This window comes from Agelaius phoeniceus, chromosome 2 (genome assembly GCF_051311805.1).
Source record: "Agelaius phoeniceus isolate bAgePho1 chromosome 2, bAgePho1.hap1, whole genome shotgun sequence".
Taxonomy (NCBI): domain Eukaryota; kingdom Metazoa; phylum Chordata; class Aves; order Passeriformes; family Icteridae; genus Agelaius; species Agelaius phoeniceus.
In genome coordinates, this window is record NC_135266.1 from 91,058,473 (window position 1) to 91,076,284 (window position 17,812).

Here is a 17,812-nt window from a genome sequence, read left to right on the forward strand (position 1 = left end):
TAAAGCAGGCACAGAGACAATCATTATTAACCCCTTTTCCAAGGTGGTGACATTGAGACCTAAACAGATTAAATGATCTGTCCAGCATCATTAAATACGGCACTGGAAAAACCATCTTCCTTCTTTCTGGATTTATTGTCCTGGTGCCTGGATCATGCTGCTTCAGAAACTTAAAATAACACATTATTACCTGTTAGATTAACTATAATTAATTCTCTGATGATACATGGAGTAGATACTAAAAGCAGCATATGTCTTTGCCCATCAGTTCAAACGAAAATGGCTGAAACTTAGCGGTATGAAGAGGATCTTGTCAGTTCACACATTTCTGAACAAAGTAGCTGACCTTTCTGACATCTTACAAGCTCCACCGTGGATAATTTTTTCACTTACAGAAGATCATGTATCACAATAGAGTCATAACTTCCCATGCAAATCATATATTCATTTTAATCCTAAATTATATCCTTTCTCCTTGGAAGGAGATGCTTGTAATTACTTGAGTCCTGATGGCCAACTGTCACATTACTGCCCACAGTAAATCTATGTAAATACTAAATAGATGTGTTTTTTCTACTTGATGATGTTCTTCTTCAGAAGTGATGTTAACAATATTGGAGTGCTGCTGTTTTTTTCTTTTTCTGTTGACTACATTTGTAGGTTAATAATTTCAAACCACAATGAAGAGCTGGTCAGTTTCTTTAGGTAATACATCTGCTTTTTGAGGATGGTCCTTACAGGTGTGATAGAATTTGCAAATGAAATGGTTAACCAGTTCAATAGGTTAAAGAGTTTTCTCTCAGAGAAGATGTGTCTGTGATGGGTGAGCTGGATCTAGCAGTCCTGTTTCTCCATATGGGATGCATGATACATGATGCATCCCAGAGCTTAGATTTTATTATTTCTGGCATAAATAGCAGAACTGGTGTTATTTCCTGAAGATTTCCTACTACTTATTCAAATTGTTAGAGACACACAGAGTAATTTGCATCTGCTTCCTCCCCCACAGAAGATTTTACTCCTGTTGCTTTCTCTTTGGAAACCCTGAGTCCCATAAGGCCTTCTTGTTTTGAAAGCCATTATAATTACAGACTCAGTTGCCTATAACTACAGCTGCTCCTTAATTTTCTATGACTTGCAAAGCACTGCCTGGTTCCTGTCTGTCCCCACAATGTCTCTCTGCTCTGCTGGGTAATGCTAATTTCTAACCTACATTCTCATTTCATAGTTATGGGTCTATATCCTGCCCTGCATTTTTTGACTTTCAGACTCCTACTCTCACTCATTTCTAATTCTGCTTTGTTGTTTTCCTTTTCTTGATGCTGTATTTATAGATGTCTTTTTTTTTTGTCTGTTTCCATAAACCTACTCCAGTCCTCTTATAACTCTTCCTTTTTCCTTTCCATCAAAGCATTTTTATTTAGATTTTAATCAGATGCTTATAAAAAGACACCTTTTTTCTTTGTGTAAAAGATGCAAATGGCTGTCAGCTGCAGACATTCAAATCTGCAGTTACCTTTATCTCCTTTTTGTTTGAAAGGCAACCTTGAACTCTGTACAAAATAAAATAAGTTCATCTTAAGCCCCAGGTCATACTGATTTGAACTAATCCTAAAATAATTTTTAACTCTTTTTCACTGCTCTCCTTTACTAACAGTGATCATAGTGGTAGCATCAGTGGAGGAATTTGAAACCTTTCCACAACTCTGCAGTCCCTATTTAATGTCTGTGGTCACCTGAGCTGCAGGGGTAACTGTATGTTAAACGATGCATAGGAGTGCTGCCCAAAGTGGGGAGAAATGTGCACTTATTCCTGGGGGAATACACTACAGGGAGTGCTTGGAGTCCTCCTCTGGAAGGGAACAGCTGCCTGCTGTTTATGAAGGTGGTTTCATGAGTGCTACCATGCATCCCAGCACATCCAAGAGGTATTGTTCTGGGAACACAGGTTCTACCTGTAACAGAGCCGGGATCTCACCTCAGCAATGGGGGAATGATCTCATCTGTCATATCACAGTTACCATATCTGTGCTCAGGATGGCTCAAACCAAAATGCTGATGGCCAGGATTGGTAATAAGACTGAAAAAAGCCAGCAGTGAGAGAAAGAGGTGACCTTGTCCTCTCCTGACTTCTCTGTGCCTCCTGACAGGTTAAGTGGTACTTTGCCTGCAGTGTCTTTGCTTTCCTGAAATAATGAGTCTGAGCTCTTAATAGAATGTACTCAGGGCTGTTTGCATTACCAGGTGTTATTTTTTCTTTCCAGTGGAGAGAAAGGTGGGTCCCAAAGTGCTCCTAAGTTAGAGAGAGCAACAGAGATTTTGTAATCAAGCTTGGTTGTTGCTGAAGGGGCCCATGAAGAGAACTTCTCATAGCAAGCTACCAAACTGATTTTTAGAGTTCCTAGCCCTGTGGGCCAGATAACCTTGCTCCAGCTTCCAGAAGAATGTCCCCTTTGGGAGCTACTGAGAAGATCTGTTGATCTCCTTCTCCTTCATAAACAATAAATCCATTTGCTACCAAGCCCTGCCCTCAGCTTTTTCTCTCAAAACACACATGTCTCCATGATCCCATGCTGCAGAGGGAAACAGAAGGGCATTCCTCCACTGCCTTGCCTTGCCTTGCCTTGCCTTGCCTTCATTCCTTACATATTTGTTTCTCTAAAGAAATATACATTTGGCATCAGTCTTAAATGCAAGGAAATATGAGATATGAAATAACAAGGATAACCTCAGGTTGTCCTGTAAACTCACACACATTGTAAACACTGTGCATACTTAATCTGCAGACCTAAATCAGATTATATTTTGCAGAGTTTCTATACTGGATTATTTTTATGCCTGGGAAATGACTATTCTGTCTATTTCTTTTGTTGCAGTCAAAGAGCACATTGCTTCATTTAAGGGTTTGCATTTAATAGATGTCACCCTTATACAAATCTACTCTTATCTAAGTTCCTAACTTAAGGGTAAGAAACTGAAAGTTTATTCTACTGGGGAAAAAAATCCAGTTCAGGGATATATCTGTGATCCTCCTCCTATGACCAGTTTTCACAAAGTAAAATTAAACTGTATTTTAAAGGAAAATTTCAAATACCACCACCAAAAGATATACTGCTAGCTGACACAACCTAAGTAATTTTTTTTTTGTTGAAAGTGCCCAAACATGGTTGTTAATAGGAGTACACTCCTGTCCTGGCAAATACTTTTTAACTAAGTTCTAGAGGTATTTATCTACCATCAGTTTTCTTCGCCTTTGATGTTCATAAACTCCAATCTCATTAGGAGAAAACCAGAAATTGAGTACACTGAGGCACATTGTTGTTGCTAAAAGGTTTTTTAAAACACTTCTAAGTGGTCCTAAAGCAGTTGTAATAAATTATTTCATATCATGTCATATTTCCCCTACAAGGGTACTGTGTGTAAGTTCACAATCTTAAGATTTGGAGGACTGTTTTCCTGCTGAGTGGTAAAGCTAACATATAAATAACTTGATCATCCCAAACTGCTGCTGATAAAAAACCTCCTCCTAAAATATATCAGATGTCATCACATGTTCCCTATGAAAACAGACAGCCCTCGTGTCTGTAGCTGTTGACTGAAGCTGATACCTTTCTAGATGAAATAGTCTTGACTGTTTATTAATCCAGCCATATCCAAATGTCCTGAATTCCTTCCAAACCTTTGAGCCTCTTGTTTTTTATAAGGCTGGTGCCTCTGGGCAACCAAGAGCCAGCCAAGAGGAAATGCAGAGAACTGGGACTTTACCATGATTATACACGAGCACATCCCTAAGCCTCCCCTGTTAGCCTCTGCCTTTTCCATTTCCCTCTTTCCACACAGCACTGCTGCTGTAGACCTGCTGTGACAGTTCCAGGCCACATCCTTATAGCAAAGAAACCTGTTACTTTTATACCCACAGAAAAAGAAAAACAGCAATAATTTACAAAACTTGAAAAATACACTTAAACCTTAGAGAAAGTAGTGGGATCAGCCGAGCTCTCTCCGATCATTTTAGAGATTAGCCTCTAAGCCTGCTGAATGGTCTGTGGTAATCTTTTACAAGGCATTTCATAAGCAAACAACCCCACAGGCTATACTGCAACTTTACACGAGGCTGCAGATTTGGAGAGAACTTTTTGGGACACACAGCTCATTCAAAACACAGTGTGCAGACTTAGACCCAAAGAGACTCTGATTTAATCCTGGGTTTCTCATCAACCCTCTGAAACATGACCTACCTTTTAGCTGCTCCCAAGCCACCTCTCTCTAATTAAAGAGAGCTGGACTGTAAAATGCCACATCCTGTACCCATTTGGCTTGGCAGATTTAATGAGCCATTGTGGCAGAAACAAGGTAATGCCCTCAAGCCACTCAAGACTAATCCATTATTCCTTCCCCACTTCCCCCCCAGTCATTCTACTAGCAAACTCACACCATCAGTTGCACAAATTGCTCTCTCCTTGAAGGGTTTCTGCAGACGATTTTTCTGACAGTTTTACGTCTCTCATAACTCGGGTTAGCTGTGCTGTGGCAGCTGTGGGGCGGTGCTCTCCCACCCCCCACGATAAATGCCCTTTTCCTAAGCAGATGCAGTTACTAATAGGTCAGCTCTTATCTTCTCAGTGTGGCCTGAAATGAAAGAGCTGTGGGTAAGGCAAAGGCTGAGCATCCTCCTCCTTCCCACACTCTTCTGCATGGAGCTATATGAGGCTTGGCTGGGAAAGAATGATATGGATCCTCATGATCACATCTCTGTCATGCAAAGTTTGAGAGACATGTCTGGAGATGTTGTCACAAGCTTTCCTGTTTTCTTCCTCCTCCAGGCTGTGTTCACTAGCAATACTTTGAGAAACAGAAATGTTGGAAGGAGAACTAAATCTTCTTCTCTGACATTTCATTGTTTCTCATTAAATAGAAGAGAAAATGTCATGATGGTTTGTAGGGATGACTTTTAGAAACATTTCTTGCACACTTTCCTACTATTTTGGCATTGTGATCTTAAATTGCCCTTTAATATCCTCCCTCCATCCACATACTTCCATCTCTCAAGGATATGTCTACTTACCAGAGAAGCAGAATATGATTTTGTATAATCATGCAGTACTTTTGGGGTTTCTCCTGCCAAAGCTCTGTATTTTCTAGGCAGAAGTCATTTAATTGAGTAACACCATCCTATAGGACTTCAGCTTAAGTTTTTCTCAGATAAAGGCTGAAAAGCCACTCAGGTAGAGCTCAGGTCTGGGTTAACAGTCAGTGAAACAATGCAGGATTTCTTTCAGTCCTCTGCTCTGATTTCAATGTTGCTCAATTCCTGCTGCACCTCATTCTGTTCAGCTCCTCAGATTTTATGAAGGTGTAAAAATACCACATGAGTTGGAAATATAATATGGCATAAGTAATTCCCTCAGCATGCTCTTTGAGGGAGGTGTAGAATAGAAATTGGTCTACTGGCCACCATAAAATTTTTAAGAAGGAGAAATTATGTCATAGGCACACTAACACTAACATGCTTTAAGGTTAGAATTGTTCTGATCTGTTCTCTTCTGAAATAACTGCCTAGCTACAAACATTTCCACAACAGTGACTGTGTTTAGCAGAGCTTAACTTGTGCTCAGACAAGAAGAAAAAAGCTGGGAATTGTTTCTTGTTGGTGTAGAGTTCTATATTTTGTCTATCAGGAGAAAATGCTTAAGATAGATCTGGATCATATGGCACAGAAAAGACAACACCTATTAAAAATATTGTACAAAACACTAACAGGAGTTCAAGGAAGCCATGACATAATGCCAGTGTTTCTGTTGAATGTGAAGTACATTCCTAATGAACAGATTAATTTGAGGGATGTTTTTCTTAAATATCTGCAAACATGAGAGCCACAGGATCTTTCAGGATGATGCATTTGCTTCAAATGTTACCTCAGTACTGTCAAACTCTTTACTGAAAAGTGACATTCTCAAAAAAAGAGAACTAAAGTGATCCTGCATTTAATGGAATATGAGAGAAGAATTACAGGTGGATGGCCAGTGGGAAAAACACAAGGTAAAAGCACACTGTCCATCCTAGAAATGCCTTAGAGAGGATGATTTGTGTGAAGCATAGCAGAACTGTCTTCTAGGAACTGGGAACAGAGTGCTTAACTGTGAGTATTTTATCATTACTTACAGGCTGTTACCCTGTTACCCCTTTTTCTAAGTGGGAAAAAACTGAAGATTCAAAGCACTGCCAGCACAGTCTTTTCTACCCACACCAAGCCCAGAGGAGTCATGCCAAGGACTGGGCTGTGTAAAGTAGCATGTTCTGGTGCCAGAGAGTACAAGGAGCCTCTTCAGCTTCCTTATTCACCATTTTCTTCCTTATTTCTACTCTTATTTTCCTAGGAGAATGTTTCCAGCCATGAGGGTGAAAATTACAGGCTTGGATCCCCACCAGCAGTATTATATTGCCATGGACATTGTCCCTGTGGATAACAAGAGATACAGGTAAGATTTTCAGGGGCAGAGGTAGGAATCTTGTACCAGCTTTACCTGTCAATGGCAGCCTAGGACAGACGCCTGCATTAAACACCACTGCAAACGTGGGCTGGAGGAGACCCTACTGATTAGACCAACATAGCTGATTTGACCAGCATCTTTAGACACAAACTCAGAGTTTTAATACATTCTCTTGCACTTTTGGAGTGAAATCTTTCTCTTTTCAAGTAGCAGTTTTTAATTGAGGAGATCTCTGCCTTGCATTTTCTGATTGACACAATTAGCAATGACTGTCTGAGGGAACTGGAGTTATCAATGGGGGTTATCTCCAGGGGCTGAGTTACCTTATTTCCTCAAGAAAAGAATGGGCAAGGAGCAGCTTGGAACTAAGCCAGGCCCTTCAGGTCTGGCCTGAACTGGACTGGGTGATTTCTGTTTCAAAAGTGCTCACTGTCCAGCACAGCAGCCTCAGTGAATATTGGTCCCTGACCTACAGTTTGGAGTCACTGAGAAACTTCCCACTGCTGAGCTGAAGACAGGAAGAGGAGATTTCTCTGATATTAATGGGCTTGTGATCTTAAAAAATACTCTGGAAAACTCATGATCCTCTGCATCCCAGAAAACTCTCTGGACTGACGTGATTTATGTATTCTTATTAAAAGACCCCTGAGAGCAAGTCTTTCCTCCAAACAGTCTTGACTGAACCACATTTCAAGGATTCAGAATTGAACCTCTGCTTCAAATGCTAAATAGTACATTTTTGTTCCCAAATTGTACAGAGTGTTTTCTCAGGAAAAATTCTTTTTTCCCTGGGAAAGCAGAAAGACAGTGTTTGATACTCAGCTGGATGTTTTCCTCTTTCTAAGAGTGTGGTTCTAGCAACACTGACATTGAAAATACATTTATTTTCTTACCCTGCTTGGCTTGTGCAACCACACAGAGAAAATTAACAGGAAAGGAAAAGACTCCTCATTTCTTTTTTCTTCCCCCCCCCGCCCAATTTCTTGTGACAATACAGGAAATTAGTCACTGTTTGTAGGTAAAAACTGGAACATCTTAGCAGAGCTGAGTAGAGACCCAATGAAAGGCAGCACAGGGCAAAACTCAGAGGTGTCAGTAGAACTGTTGGTGAAATGCCTTTGAGGGAAGGAGCTGCAGATCAGGAGAAAAAAAGTGTCTAGGCAAAGCTGTGGTAGAGAAATTTATGGTATATATAGGATGGCTAGAACAGGAACACAAAAATAACTTTTTCTTCTAATCCCAATGTATGTAATACTATATGGAATTTCCTTTTTTGCAACATTTCAAACCAGAAATTCTGTTTTATCAATTGTTTTACTGGTATCTATTAGATATTGCCCATTCTGGGTGAAGCCACATGTGTTTTCCAAAGTCTGGTATGAGATACAATGCAGATTTCCAGAAATTGCAGGGTATTTATTAATATTTTCAGAGAGGACTTTGTTTACCATATTTTCCAGCCTCTTACTCTGGCTCAGAGAGGGTTAAGGAGCTGAGAAGACACATGTGGCAGAGTTTTACAGGGAAAATAACTGCAAGGTGGTTTTAATAAGGAATCAAGTCTGAACAAGTGGCTCAGGGGTAATCTGGCTTTCATTTAGAAGGTAGGAGGTTGCAATAAAGCACATTCTCCCCTGACTGCAAATGAGAGCTTGGGGTGCATGAGGGTGGCAGGGGAGGGGGAGCCCTGGATGTGTTCCTGCAGTGAGTGAGTGAAAACCTCCCTTCCTCTTTCAGGTATGTGTACCACAGCTCCAAGTGGATGGTGGCTGGCAATGCTGACTCCCCAGTGCCCCCCAGGGTTTACATCCACCCTGACTCCCTGGCTTCTGGAGACACCTGGATGAGGCAGGTGGTCAGTTTTGACAAGCTCAAGCTGACCAACAACGAGCTTGATGATCAAGGCCATGTAAGTTAGAAGTTAATCCTGGTGCCTGGTGCTGTCCTAGCCTTGCTCCTCTCAGACTTGAAAGGGTGCTGCTGCTGCTTTGATGCTCCTGTGTCCTGTTGGGCACACGTGTCTGTGGTTGCTTCCAGATTTATGGGGTTTTTTTTGCTATTTCAGTGCTTTTCTTCAAAATGTTGCCTGATCCTATAAAGCACCTTTCTCTTTGCTCACAGCACAAACTTTGTTTCATACATGCTTGTAAGAAAAGGATAATTTTCTCCATATTAACTCTTACTCCATTCCTACTTTCTTGTACATCTGGATGTTGTGTAAAATATTTTTTGGGGAAAAAAAGGTCCTTTTCCTTTTGTTTTCTTTTCAGATAATCTTACACTCAATGCATAAGTATCAGCCTCGTGTTCATGTCATCCGCAAGGATTTCAGCAGTGATCTTTCTCCTACAAAGCCTGTTCCTTCAGGAGATGGGGTGAAAACCTTCAACTTCCCTGAGACTGTTTTCACCACAGTGACAGCTTACCAAAATCAACAGGTAAATCCTTCATGCTCCTTTTATGTTGTGCCTTCACAAAAATAATCAGTGTGCTCTTTGTGACTGAGACGCTAGCTTCTCTGAGAAGCATAGAAAAGTTACACTTTACAAAAAAAAAAAAAAAGAAAATAAAATGCTTGCTTGCTCTGGGGTAATGTGTAGACATGAAGTATCTAGCTAGGAAACCACCTTGAAGATAAGATGGCTGTAGCTTTTACTGTAAAATAAGTAACTAAGAGCAACTGTAAAGAGATGTGTTGTGTTCAAATTTCCTTGCTACTTCATGGTACAAAACTAAAATATCCTGTCCTCACTATAATTTTAAGGCAGTACAGCTATAACTCCAGATCAGTTCTCTCAGAGACAAAGCAATTGGGTTTTTTATAGCAGTGAAGGAAAAAGTTTTGAAAAGGCCCAATCTCATCAGTTTGTTGACAAAAAAAGCCTTTGAATGCATGTCTTGCATATAAACTGAAATTCTCATGCATGCATGTCTTGTGGGATAGGGGTCAGGTAAGGGGTCAAGTTATACACCTGAAATTTAGGAAAGTAAACTTCCACTTTTGCAAGGAGATGGTCATTAGGATCTCCTGGGAGCCTGCCCTTAGGAGCAGGACATGGAGCAGAGTAGAGGTGGCAGATCTCTAAGGAAGTCTTCCATACAGGCCAACAGCCAGCAACCCCCAGGAGCCAGAAATCAGACAAGAAAGTCAAGAGAGCAGCATGGCTGAGTAGGGACCTGCTGGGAAAACCAGATGGAAAGAAACAAATGCACAGGCAGTAGAAACAAAGACATGTACCCTGTATAGGGACTGGGTGAGGAAAGCCATGGCAAAGCTGGAACTAGACCTGGTAAGGGATGCAAAGCCTAACAAGAAGGGATTCTACAGGTAAGTTAACCAGGAAAGGAAGGTTAAAGAAGGTGTAGCTCCCCCTGATAACCAATGCTGGAAAACTGGTAACAACTGATGGGAAGTCTGAGGTACTTAACACCTTTTTACCTTAGTCTTCAAATGAGTGAGTCTTCCCTTCTCATACATCTTGAGAGGATGGAGACCTGGATGGAGACTGGGTGAACAAAATGCTTCCCACTGTAAGTAAGGATCAGAAAAGAAGGCATTGGGGTGACATAATTGCAGTCTTCCAGTACCAGAAGGGAGCCTACAAGGAAGATGGGGAGACTTTTTACAAGGGCATGTAGTGACAGGATAAGAGGAATGGTTTCAAAGTGGAAGAAAGTAAGTTTGGACTAGATATTGTGAAGGAATTCTTTACTGTGACAATGGTGAGACACTGGTACAGGTTGCCCAGAGAAGCTGTGGGTACCTCATCCCTGGAAGTGTTCAAGGCCAGGTTGGATGGGACTTTGAGCAACCTGGTCTAGTGGAAGGTGTCCCTGCCCATGGCAGGGGGGCTGGAAATGGATGATCTTTATGGTCCTTTCCAACCCAAACCATTCTGTGATTTTATGATAATTTGTGTTTGATTTGGGTCTTGCATAGTTCTCAGTAATGAGACTTAGTATTGACTTTAGATACTGTAAGGAAAAGATGTCACCACAGCAGGACTCTTTCTCTAGGGACCTTGACTTTGTTAGTGATCTACACTTTCTTAAACTAAACTTCAGTCCTCTGGGACTGAAGGACAGACCCCTATTAAATCAGCTTAAGGCAGATTGCAATATTTAACCAATTTTTAACAGTTGTGAATTCTAACAATTTAGTGAAATGTTAGAGTTTTTTATTTGGCAATGTATAGGAGAGCGCAGATGCAGATAGTGCTCCTGTGACTGCTTCTTTTTCTTCCCATGACTCCCAGGTTTTATTCCCAGTCTGGTCCCCTTGAGCTGACTTAAGTCAGGATCCAAAATGCATCAAAAACATTGCAAAACACTGGTGGGTTTGCTATCATTGCAGTATGGGAAACTTCCTGCCCCCCCCTTGTCCAAATGCAGATACTCTACAAATCTTGACTGTAGATCAGACAAAGAAGGAGGATAGGGAAAGGAGAAGAAATTACTGGAATTAAGCCTGCCATTCTTCCTTAATGACCAGAATTACAAGACATAATTAGACAGGGAGGGAGATGCTAAGGGAGGGATCCCTGTCAGGAATCGGCACCATAAGCTGCCTCACCATAAAGAAATGCTGACATTTCTGTCTCTCTGAATTCCAGGTGTTTGGGGATTGTGTTCAAAAAGATCTGGGGGACACAATCGCATTTTTATAATACCAGTAAGGAGATTCTGGTGGGCTGGAGAAACATTTTCATTAAAACCAAATCTAAATCCCCTGAATCTGCCTGCATGCCCTCCAGTGGCTGCAGAGTGTTGCCTTACTGGGGGAAGTGTCTCTGGAAACAATTGTAAAATGTTAGCAAATCCACCACAGGGATTCCCTCTGCTGTAATTCCATCCTCCACAGAACATATCTGTCTCTGTACACACAAGTCCCAGGACAGCTGCAAAGTCAGGCTAGCGGAAATTAAGTTCACAAATTAAGCTTCTGCAAAAATAGGAGCTGCATTCCAGATCTGAGGTTAATATCCAGAGTAGGGGCTTGGTTCTGACAGAAGCAAAACACCTGCAAATCCCCATCAGATCAGACTGTATTAAACTAGTCCCTTTTGAGCAGTTTCAGCAAAACCACCTCAAATTTGGTAGGTTCTGGAGATCTCACTCTTCTTTCATTCCAAACATAGAATCTCTAGGACAAGCTGAGGCTGGCAGAGGGAAGCTCTTTTGCTACACCGGGTTGTGGAATAGCCAACAGGGAGTATAACACCACAGGCTGCAAGGTCAAGATCCCAGTGTTATAGTCTGTACTTACCAACATGGAATTCATGCTTAAAAATAAAGCAGGAAAGCAGATTCCCCCAAAGCACTCAGTCTGGCTGCTACCTCCTTTGTTTAGAGGAGGGGGAAAAAAAATTGAAAAATTTACGGACCAGAAAACTCTTGAGGGCTGCCTTGATGCTGACCAGAACAACAGCAACTTGTATGTGTGACTGGGTGGCCACCCGACATTTTTGGGGGCTGTAGCCTGTGCTTTTCTCTTCAGCATTGTTTGAAAGTCCAGGAGTTGCCCTCAGCTGCTGGATATCTGGAGTGTTGAGGCTGAGATAACTCAGATAGCAGCCAAACTTGAGCAGAGTGCCTGCTTCCCAAACCATGTAGCCATTGATAAATAACAGCTCCTGGGGCTTTGCACCTGGTGTACTTCTACGCCAGGAACAATTTCTCAGCCCCAGCACTGTGCCAGGTTTCCTAATGTTACCATGATTTCTGTCTCTGGTGACATGTTTTGATAAGCAGATTATCTGTTGGTGGATAATGGAAGGGCACATTTGACAGAGGTCTGGGGAAATAAGTGTGAAAGGTCATTGTAGGGGTGGCTTGGGCGAGAATGGAAATCATCCACAATTTTCATCAGTTGAAAGAAAAAAATTTGAAAATATCAATTAATTATTTTTCTTCTTTTTAGATCACCAGATTAAAAATTGACAGAAACCCCTTTGCCAAAGGTTTCAGAGATTCTGGGAGAAACAGGTAACAGAAACTTGTTTGTGTTTCCTCACTGATCTCTTCCCTCCTTTCCCTGATGAGTGCACAAGGCAAATGTCTATGGTTGAGAAAGGCATTTTTTTTTATTTTAAAATGAGAAACAGAGATAGAAAAACAGGGGATTGCAGATAGTAACACAGACAAATAGGTCACAGCTTAACACTGTGCAAAAGAATTATTCATTATTACATGCAGAGTTGGCTGGAGGACATTTTTAAATTTTAATTTTCACAGGTAATGCCAAAGCTTGGAGAGCAAATGCTTGCTTTATGTTAGGAGAAAAAATAAGTTTCTCATGGGTGTGAAGGATAAAAGTGCAAAAAATGTTTTAGTTCCAAATAATTTCAATTTTTATCCAGTGGTGTCCAATGGTTTCACTTTGACTGTGTTGCTTAATTTTGTCATGATTTTTATGGAAAAATTAAGTAGAACGCCTTAAATATTATTTAGAAGAAATTATATTTTAACAGCACAGTAGTTAAAATGGAGCTTTAATCAATCCCCCCATTGTATTAGTAAAAGACATTACAGAGTTATCAAAAAAAGGTAAGAAAATCCAAAAAAGTTTCATCTTTTTCTGTTCATGTATCCTACAGCTGAATGTGCAGCAGATGTAAATATTTCAGATCTAAATGATGTAGGTATCCTTTAAATCAGTGTAACAAAGGCTTTAAACCTTAATTATACAATTAGACATATATGACTACATTACAAGAAGCCTAGGGTTGTAAAGCAAAGCTCTGAGTGTGCAGACCAGAGTAAAAGTTGTGTGCATAGCCCTCATTTGCTGTCCCCATGGGTGCTGTAACTCAGTTTTACTTGCATGCTCCTGTTGTGTGTGTTTACCAGGACTGCTGTCTCCTTCATAAGGAGGTTTGGTGAGGTCAGTGCTCATGAATGGGCAGCTGCCCTGTGTTTTCCACCACTCACTTCAGTGCTACACTCTCCATCATCCCAAAGAAGACATTCAAAGGACCTGAGCTCAGCTCCTCTGCTGTTATCTTACTGAATTTATGCATGAAGATATTGCCACTCTCATTTAAATCCCCACTGTGATCACCAGTTCTCCTTGAGGCACATGTGACTTTTATTCTGCTCTCCTCTCCTGTGTGGGGAGAGCAAAGTGTGTCCTGGGTACGAGATCTTCCCCATGTGCACAGATACAGCTGCACTGGGGGCTGGGTTTGGGAGAGGGATTGATGCAGTTCCAGGTACATGGTGGGCTGCATTAATGTGGAAGGCATTAATAAGGTCCTAGCTCAGTGAATTTGGACAGTTTCCTGAAAAGGTTGGGAATTACTGATCTCTGTAGCTCATTGATTTAAGAAAGGGCAGGAAATTGCTACACGGCTGCAGCTGTGGGGAGGGCTCAGTAAGGCTCTCTGCTGATGTAAAGAGGAATTAAAATCTTTAAGGTATTACACATCAAAGGGAGCAGCCTGAGGCTTTAGGAAGAAAAAAACAGGCAAAGGTATTTGCAAGCATATATAGCAGTCAGGCGCCTGCCTCACAAGCAGGGGTCTGGCTGCAGTTGCACTGCTGTTGTCAGCTACGGGCGGACACAAATGCTCAGCTGCCTCCTTCCCAGAGGACACTTACACAGATATTCCCATTGGAGGGAGGAAAGCATTGAAGTCCAAGCTGTGTGTGGAAAGGACTTTTCGAATGGGACTTTCCTTAACTGTGCTGGATGGCTTTTCTCTCCCTTGTGAATCTGTAATCTCGTTAGGATCACTGGTCAAAAAACAATTGTGATACTCTGCAACTTCCCACGTCCTTCCCACAGCTTCAGTCAACTGCAGTGCCTCAGACTGTGGCTGGAGAAGGTCCTGCTGAAAATGAAAATTTCTCCTTTGCAAAAGAAATAGGGTAATTTGAAGAAGGGCCATTTGTGAATCAGCCAAGTGAGTAGTACATGTTCAAAAGGTTTTATGTATAAGGACTTAAAAGAAAAAATAAAGGTGTGGCAGCAGCAAGAGGCAGAGACACAGAATTCTGAGGCAACTCCAGGACATCCTATTCCAGAGACATTGGATACTGAGTCAGAGCCATGGTTATTGGCCAGGAAATGATAGAGGAAAGAACTCCCAGGGACATGGTGGACGATAAGGAACTCTTAAGCCACTTCTTTCCTAGGATATTTCCTTTCTGCTTTATGTTGAGGCTCTTCCATTAAATGGAGATGGATATTTTTCCTCCACTTATTTATTGTTATTGTTTCATTGCTGTCTCCTGCTGCAGAAATTGTGGAGGCGACTGTTGTTTTTAAAACTAGCTTCCATGTTGAATCTTCCACTTCCGTCAGCATGCAGCCTGCCCCTTTATTTCCTGTGATCTCCCTTCATCAGTGCAAGAGGCTGCTAAAACCCTGCTGCTCTGGGGATACCCCATCATAGTGTGACTGACTGTGCCCATATGGGGGAGCAATCTTTTCCCAGCTCCTTTCTGGATCTCCGTCACTTATTTTCATGAGTGTCTCTCCAGTCCTTACTGCCTCAGTCCTTGAGCTGGGAGAAGGAACACTGAGGTGTTTCAGAGGGAAGGATGAAAACAGCTCAGCAGCTTGCTAGTGTTAAGCAGCCTTTGAGCACTCAAACCATGTTAAGTAATGGAGTTTGGGAATCTAACCATGAGCTTTGTTGGATGGCAGAGGTAGCCTGTGATTGAAGGTCAATCCTAGTTCATGTTTATTAGAGATTCTCTCTATCTGAGTTTTGGGCTTTCCTCACTTTTTGCAAAAGCACATAAAGTCTCTGTAGAAATGCAACACGAGAAGTTCCTGATGTTGAAAGAGAAGTTTTCTGGTGGTGAAAGGATACCCACATAATGTATGAATAAGGCAGGTTATTACTTGGTTGCTTTCCTAAACTTCAAGAGATTGAGAAACCTGTTTTTGACATATGGAGCTCAGCTAGCCAAATGTTTGGGTAGTGAGGGTGCAGGTTTAATGCCACAGAGGTTATTTTTAGAGACTGGGTAAAGTTCATCTGACAGTGGGATGCTTGCAGCAACTCCTTATCCAGGAGGAAGCCAGAAGGGAAAACAGTCAGGAAATTCAACAGGGTGATGGAAGAAAAAATCCCTAGGCTGAAGGAAAAGCCAGCACTTTCCTTTCAGATGTGGGCAGCTGAGGTGAATAAAAGTTGTTTGTTTGGAAGTACTCTTTGAGCTTTGTCTAGGATAAGAGAGCCAGGAGGACACTTGGAGCCAATAGTTTGGCTTCCCCAGCAAACAATGAAATGATGGCCTGAATCCTGTGTGCAGTGGAAATGGCAGGATCAGCCATATGGGATGGATTATGGAGGTGCACAGATAGCTCGTTTCATTTTTCAGACAATGGAACTGTTTCATTTATTGCCTATTATTAAAACTTTATAGCACTAAAAATAAAAGAATGAATGAAAAAGAGAGAGCAAATTTTGGATACCTTTTAAAGCACTGACCTTATTAAAAAAATGCTGGCAGTGAGACCTTCTGATAATTTTTTTTTTTTACTTCCTTCATAAAGATGGTGTGAGAGGGAAGGGTTTATGGCCTGATAGATATTTTGAAGTTAATTTTTCAGTGCAGTTCCTTGGAAGAGAAAGTAGATGCCACATGGATAATGTTCAGCACACTTGGTATCAGCAACCCTCAGCAAAGGCCCTCCAAATTTCCTGACATTTCAGAAACACTGAAAACAATTATTTTTTTGTCAACATTTATTATTGTCCCAAAATGTCTCTTCATTGGCCAGGTGGGGATCCTTTTCCTTGTTAGGGGGTGGAACACACATCCAGAATGGCACTCTAGTACTTCTGCTGACTGTGGGAGCACACCAATGTCATGAACTGCTACAGGAGAGACAGTTATTAGAGTTGACAGGGATTAAACTTCTTGATTCCCACCTCATCCCCTCAACATTTTCCTTCAAAAATAGGAATTCATTGCAGACAGAACAAAGGCTGGGGCTAGGGCTGTAAAATCAGTACACAAAGGTGGTGTGCCTTCTAACAAAGAGCTGTTTTTAGCACGAATGAATGTTTTTTCCTCTCCAAGACTCCATTCATAGTGTGGTAGCTGCCTAGCAGGTTAGCACATGAAGGTGCTGTCTCATGGGTCTTGTCTGATACCTGGAAGGATGTGAAAATTCAGTAAGGATGTGTTCTGCTTAGAAGCTGTTTCAAAAACACCCACAACATTCAACATTTTTTCTGCATCAAGAAAAAGCGTTCCAAAACCCAGAAACCAAAGATAAAAAAAAAAAAAAAAAGAAACACACAAACTAATGGGGAAAAAAGGTTGATCTAGTATATAGAGGCTTAAATTTGTGCGTAGGAGAAGTGGACATAAGTTTGAGCTCTGTCACCCACGTGCTCAGAGAGGATATTTTATACATGTGTTCAACATATGCAAACTTGTGGGGAGTAAATGATTCACATTTGGGGAAGGAAGAGCCAACTGTGGAGTGTGACATTCATTCTTCAGGTACCTGTGACACCACGCTGCCCTCAGCTTTGCAGGGCAAGGCCACACTGTTGCTGCCAGCAGCCACAGTGTGAAAGGGGACGGGTGGCAGGAGCTGTGTTCACAGCAAGGGGCATGTTGTAGAGCTGCTCCCCTGGAGCAGGAGGAGGTTGGTCCCTGTTGGTGTTGGCATCTTTCCTTCCTCTGACATGCAGGGCAGGAATAGAACAGCTTTACAAGCTGCTCTGACACTCTCAGTGCTGCCATTTACCCCCTATCAGCTCATAGACACAGTCAAGTCCAACCCTTGAAAGCAATATATTATTCCCAATTTACTGTTTTATTTCTTCTTTTTATTATGTCTTAGCTATTCTTTTTTTTTTTCCTTTTCTTTTAGAAGTAGAAATTACATGATGCCTTTGAGAATTGTATTGATATAGGGGAAAGTGTTAAATGGAAAGCTAGAAACCTTGAATCGTGAGTCAATTGAAGAGCTGATAATGATGTAGGGAGAGGCAAGGGTAATAGATTTAATCTACTTTTACTGCCTCCATGAGCCACCTCCTATTAGGGACTGGATTTCACTGGAGGTGAGTTGTGAGAGCTAGAGCGCTGTGCTGGTGCAAAGTGAGGTTGTGTACCTGGGGATCTAAGGACTGAGCCAGACTGTGTGTCACTGCTCTCAGTAAGCTGGCCTCCCTGCTTCCCCACACCATCCTGTGGCAGACACAGAGCAGCTGGAGTAGCACAGCTGGAAATTTCAGTCTGCGTTTCTGATACATTACGTGGTTCTAATCATCAAGGCAGGTCCTTTAAACAACAGGTCTGGCTGCATTGCAACTTGCTCAGGGCATTTTATGCCCCCTGGATATACA

The 17,812-nt window shown here is 41.6% G+C and overlaps 1 protein-coding gene across 1 annotated transcript in view; it reads left to right on the plus strand.

Moving 5' to 3' along the window:
* TBX15 (T-box transcription factor 15) overlaps positions 1 to 17,812 on the plus strand; it is an 89,488-nt gene that overhangs the window by 53,979 nt on the left and 17,697 nt on the right. Inside the window, exons 3-6 of the mRNA XM_054628095.2 lie at positions 6,378 to 6,479; positions 8,229 to 8,400; positions 8,762 to 8,929; positions 12,412 to 12,476. Of these exons, the coding sequence (XP_054484070.1) occupies positions 6,378 to 6,479; positions 8,229 to 8,400; positions 8,762 to 8,929; positions 12,412 to 12,476 (507 nt within the window). The remainder of the gene's footprint in view (positions 1 to 6,377; positions 6,480 to 8,228; positions 8,401 to 8,761; positions 8,930 to 12,411; positions 12,477 to 17,812) is intronic.